Source organism: Protomyctophum parallelum (assembly GCF_964188405.1).
Source record: "Protomyctophum parallelum genome assembly, chromosome: 11".
In the NCBI taxonomy this organism is placed as follows: domain Eukaryota; kingdom Metazoa; phylum Chordata; class Actinopteri; order Myctophiformes; family Myctophidae; genus Protomyctophum; species Protomyctophum parallelum.
The window spans coordinates 3,556,101-3,562,178 of NC_139707.1; the positions used below are offsets into that span (position 1 = coordinate 3,556,101).

The 6,078-nt window shown below is 42.2% G+C and overlaps 1 protein-coding gene across 1 annotated transcript in view; it reads right to left on the reverse strand.

Moving 5' to 3' along the window:
* Positions 1-1,937: 1,937 nt before the first annotated feature.
* The window catches only part of calcrla (calcitonin receptor-like a), a 65,675-nt gene continuing 61,534 nt past the window's right edge, over positions 1,938-6,078 (reverse strand). The window contains exon 13 of the mRNA XM_083776501.1: positions 1,938-5,866. Coding sequence (XP_083632627.1) covers positions 5,645-5,866 — 222 coding nt within the window. The 3' untranslated portion in view covers positions 1,938-5,644. The remainder of the gene's footprint in view (positions 5,867-6,078) is intronic.

Below are 6,078 nucleotides of genomic sequence, written 5' to 3' on the forward strand. Positions count from 1 at the left end.
TTTTCACACCCACAGAATTAAACACAACCGGCGGTTACATTCAAACAGTAGCATGGTGTTGAGTGTAGTCGTCCAAAGTTAAAGGAATACTCCACTGTACAAATGTATGGACTTCGCCCTTTATAGGGCGAGGTCACGCTGAAACAACAGAGCTTCTTAATACGGCACAGTTGATCTGTGTTGCTTTAAATGACCAAAGCATGTGGCGATACAGGTAACCCTTTACTCTTAGCAACATGAATCAATCAATACACTCCTACCAATAAAGCTGGAGATAAGGTTGAAGAATAGTGGAGTATTCCTTTAAAACACAGTACAATCAAAACAAACAAACAAAACAGAGAAAAACTAAACAAAACAAAAATAAAATACAAAACTACATACATAGTCCTCTATGCTTTTGTCATACTTTACAATACGCATGTTGCCAAAGCGTCTCTCAGCATGTCATACATAAACCATTTATAAAACCTTTGAAAGGCCATTTAAAACTATATCACGCAAAATATACATCTTAATAAGAGATGGCACTAGAATTGAACTACATTTGGCAATAACGACTCAAACAATATGAATAGAGGCTCACAATGAGCCCCTTTCATATCCCTGAGGTGGGGTTGGCGAAAGGGCCTTTCTGTATGGAGTTTGCATGTTCTCCCCGTGTCCCCTAGGGTAGGTACCCTCACAAAAACATGCAGTAATCCTGGTCTCTAAACTACCTCCCCCTGGCCAGCCTGATGGAGGGGAAAGGAACTGGTCGGAATAACGTGTTCCTTCCACGCGCTACGTCCAACCAGGGAAACTCCTCCCTGTCAGGTGTAAAGGAGCAACTTGGACACTCAGGCATGAAGGAAGCATGCATGAGTTCAAGTCCGTTGCTCTCCCCAGGTTGGTGGAGGGTGTGTAGAGCCCAGGATCACATTAGATAATTGACACAGGGGTGAAAAATGGGTTACAAAATCGTGGGATACATTTTTTTTAACTGAAAAGGGGCTCACAAATGATTATAATGCATCTATGAATGACTTATAAAAGGTTTATGAAGGCTTCACAATGTCGCCATAAATAATATACAGTATTTGTTCCGATCAGTGCTATACCAGGTTAAAATGGTGATGAATTATATATATTTTAAAGATAACCATTATGTCCAGATGGTGAGAAACTGTCCTGCAAATCGATTAGTCAAAACAAGAAAAAAGACAGGTCAAGACCTAATATAAGGCTGGTCTGTGTTAAACACTAGAGGGCTTTTCATTTGAAAGGTAGCAGCAACAGTAACACTCTGCCAGTGTAGCATCATTTGTCAGTGATCTTCAGGTTTTTCTATCATCCGACGTAGACGTTTGGTCGTGCCAGTGAAATAGATCAACCAGGGCTTGACTTGAACCAAAGGTTGGAGATGTGTTCTCAACTGCGGCAACAGCAGTTCCAATGTCAACTGATGACAAAGGGTCTGTTAATAGGATAGACTATGCCATACCATGGAGGAATGACATCCTATAGCCTGGAGTGATGATTGCTCTCTGATTGGCTAGTTTGTTGTTGGGTAACTCGGCCAACCATGAATGTAACTTTAAGTTACGCAGGGACTGCAGTCAATAAGAGACATTCACATTTATACTGTAGGGACTGGGGATATTTCTGTGTCTGGAAATGTGCAGCTTACCCAACATGGGGCGACATCTGTTTTGTCAGCCGTACTGCACAACTCCATTGCCTAAACTGTAATCCTGGGCGCTACTCTCCCTCTGCCAATCTGGGGAGAACCGCAAACTGAGCTCATGCCTCCTTCAATGCATGAGGAGTCATCAGGCCGCTTCTTATCACCTGACAGGGGGTAGTTTCCCCGGTACGACAGAAACACGTTATTCCAACCAGTTCCTTTCCCCTCCATCAGGCCAGGGGAAGAAGCATAGAGATGGTTTTTTTCAGCGTTCCTTTTCGGGTTCGTGATCCGGTCGGGAGCGGATGACATCGCTACGTCATGTTGTAGTCTTGTAGTCATCAATCTTCCGGAACTTCCTTTTCTGTCAAACCGATTTTTCTCAATAAAAGCTGCAGGCTACGAGAGCTTTTATTGTTATTCTTCCGGTTTGAGTGAAAAGGAAGTTCCGTTTGATTGTTCCTGCCTGATGACTACAAAACAATACTACAACGTAGTACGTAACGATATCATCCTGATGACTACAAAACAATACTACAACATGACGTAGCGATATCATCCTGATGACTACAAAACAATACTACAACATGACGTAACGATATCATCCTGATGACTACAAAACAATACTACAACATGACGTAGCGATATCATCCTGATGACTACAAAACAATACTACAACATGACGTAACGATATCATCCTGATGACTACAAAACAATACTACAACATGACGTAGCGATATCATCCTGATGACTACAAAACAATACTACAACATGACGTAACGATATCATCCTGATGACTACAAAACAATACTACAACATGACGTAGCGATATCATCCTGATGACTACAAAACAATACTACAACATGACGTAACGATATCATCCTGATGACTACAAAACAATACTACAACATGACGTAACGATATCATCCGCTCCAGACCGGTTCACGTGGCACTTTAGTAACAGAGACCAGGCTTTCCTCCGAGGTGGAACGCCTGGTGACGCAAGGTTACATATATGGGCGCTGCATGGTGATGCGGAGGAGAGAACACGCCCACAGCGTCCCCGGCCGGAATCGAACCCTTCTTCTTTTAGCAGTTAGGAAACAGCGCTACCGACTGCGCCACCTCGTGTCCCCAGACTCCGTAACCTTTGAATGAAATGAAACAGAGCCCATGATGACATGGCCTGTGATTAATTCACAAAACTACACACACACCTGGATTTGTCTTTGCTAAAACACATCCTGACATATACGTTGGGAACCTGCGCTGATTGTGTCATTTGAACCCCTTATAAACAATAGCGTTACCGTTTTTTCAAAGGACTCACGAACTGTAAAAGATCACACCTAGGTTAATATGCACATAATACAGGATTTCTTGCTGGAACTGTCCTTTTAGTAAGTTCTTCCACCCCCAGCCCCAAATAACCCACAACTCCCTTTCTCACACATGAATAAGCAAACAACTCCTTCAACGCTTTAAACAATTACATGAGATAGATGAGTCATGGTTGAATGCCTCTGAGGTATTCATAAATACTGCCGAATTGTTTATATACCTCCACACAGACACACACACACACACACACACACACACACACAGAGAGAGAAATAACAGAAATTAATTCATCACTCAATTACATGTGGACTTCGATATGCAATACAAAGTGAAGCAATGTCATAAACAAAAACAAAAAGAGACTTCACAGACCATAGACAGTCACACACACACACACACACACACGCACACATGCATATTCACACATGCATGCGCGCACATACAGTACACATACACACAACTTACTCTCCTTTTCCTAGTGCAATATGTTCTGTACAAAGTATTTAGTATTTACATCAAGTGATAGCGATTGGTGTTTCCAGCAATTTGGACAATGACAATGTATTAAATAATTATTAAAATCCCATATTATTATGGATTATGGATGGAAGCTTAACAGTAATGGTTATGTGCTGTGACTACTACCAAAAATCGACATATGTAAATGCTTATAATTTGGCCTAAATACTGGCTTAATTATTCACGTAATTATATGGTCTCATATGCGTCAACATCCGGTCGCGGATTTTCCGGCTCTTCAAAATAGGGTTGAACGGGGGGAAATCCTGGCAGTACGAGGGGAATTCATTAATTAATCCTGGCAGTACGAGGGGAATTCATTAATTAATCCTGGCAGGTCTTTAGATTTAATTATATTGCTCTCGTCTGCAGCAAGGGTGAGATCCAGAATACGTCGGTCGGTAACTCCCGTCCGTCTGTCACTAAGTCCCGTCCGTCTGTCACTAAGTCTCGTTACCAACCGACTACGTCGGTCGGAATTCTGGATCTCGCTGTCTCTCCTTGTCGGGTGAAAACATCATATGTCCAAAACTGTTACTTTTCACGGGTTAAAAATTTTTAAAAATATATCGTAAGTAGCAGATCTAGCTTGTATATCTACTACTTTTTATGTTTTTGTGTGATCAAGTAGGGCAATTAAAAATATATAAATAAAAGTAAAAAGTAAAAATATGGAGGTATGAGGTTTCTGCCAGACAGCAACAATATGAGATGTCAGGATTTCAATTAAGACCCATAACATGTTTAATTTTCAAAGGATGTTTAAGATCACACCTCAAATCACTTAAGCCAGTGATTCTCAACCTTTTTTTTTTCCATTTCAAGGAAATGATATGCATTAGGCCACAGACCCCAATTTGATCAAATATACTGTAACTATGGGACCCTAATCTGAATCTACACAGTAAAATCCTCAGTGTTCACTTAACTCTGAGAGTGTACTGTACACATAGAACCGAATGAGTTCAATTGGTTCCATTCACACACTCTTGGAGTTACAGACCCCTAAGTCTCCATTTGGTTCCTAAATAATCAATACTTTTAGCTGTGGACTGTGGAACCGTTTCAAGGACCTCTGGCGGGCCCCGAATCCGATGTTGAGAACCAGTGCCTTAAGCGATGCTGTAAAATTGAGCAGTGCATGATATCAAAAGTGATCAGCGATAATGAAGCGCTGCAACATCAAAGTAAAAGTATAAATTGGTAAAGCATGTGCCTTAGCAGTAACAAATGAGCCAGATGTGGATATTTTACTGAAACTCACGTGTTTGTGAGTTCATAAGTGCACTACAACTTTAAATGTAGCAAATTTCTTTTTTTCTTTGTGGATAACTTTACTCTTTCCATGACAAACAATCTTCCAGCAGTAAATCAGTGGTGATAATTGCTTGTACATGTGGTTAAAACCACACTTTGAGTGAAGTGGGGTGGCTGTAGTGGGGTTGTTGTACTGGTTTGGCACTAAGCAGAGAATGCGTTTTGTTTTTGGCAAGTCAACTGAAGGCTTTCTGAGGCATCCAACACTTTCAACCTGCTGTTCCTATTTCGGGCATGTCATTATGTACAGTAGGCAAAGATTTTCAAACATTTTCCATTCAAAATAGCAAAAATAGGCAGCCAATCAACAAGCTTGTGTTATAAAAGCTTATTTTTTTGGGTAACAATGTCATATACGACAAAGTAAAATAGGGCTTAAGTGTTTAAGAATATATATATATATATAAAGCAGTAACAGAGAAGCGATGATCTGATTACCAGAGTATATGTACAGTTTGAGACCAACGGAAGCAGCGGACACGAGGTTGTGTTTTGTTTCTGTCATTAAGCCAGACAGAGTCACAGTATAGTACATTTAAGTGCCCATGCCGGAGTGACAGAGAAAAGTAGAAAAGTGGGGTAAGAGCCTGTTCATAGAATCCTCCCCCCCTCATCCCTCAGTGGGTGGTGTGGGGGGTTTGTTGGGAGGTCTGGTATTATGTTTTCTCAAACCCTGTTACCGCTGCAGTTGCCACGGTAACACTGGCCATCTTGAAAAAAGCGCTGCCGTCGTTGAGCTTGTGAAAGGGCTTGGGTGAGGGTACGGTCTGGACAGCGCCCCGGAGGGCGGGGCGGCGGTCCTCAGTTGAAGGGGTTGTCCGATTTGAAGGTGGACCCGTCGTGGTCGTGACAGCCCTTGCCGTTCATGTGCTCCGGGTGGCCGTCGATGCTGTAGCAGCCCTGCACCTCTGTGATGGACGAGGCCGTGTAGGAGGCCGAGCGCAGGGCGTCCGAGTGGGTCCCCAGGCCGCTGCCGAACTGGATGCGGTACTGGTTATAGTGCCTCCTCAAAACGGCTTGGACCTGTCCAACCATACCCAACAACCAAGATAGAAAGGTCAAGCGTGATCCGGTTTTGATGTGTACAATTTGTGAATTTGTGTTTTTAATTACATTCTGATATTGTTTTTTTGCGAGCAGATCAAACTCACTAACTATCATCGATGTGGCATGATAGCAATCTACAGCAAAGGCTGCATATACGAAAGGAAAATGACGCATCATAGCAGCTGTAG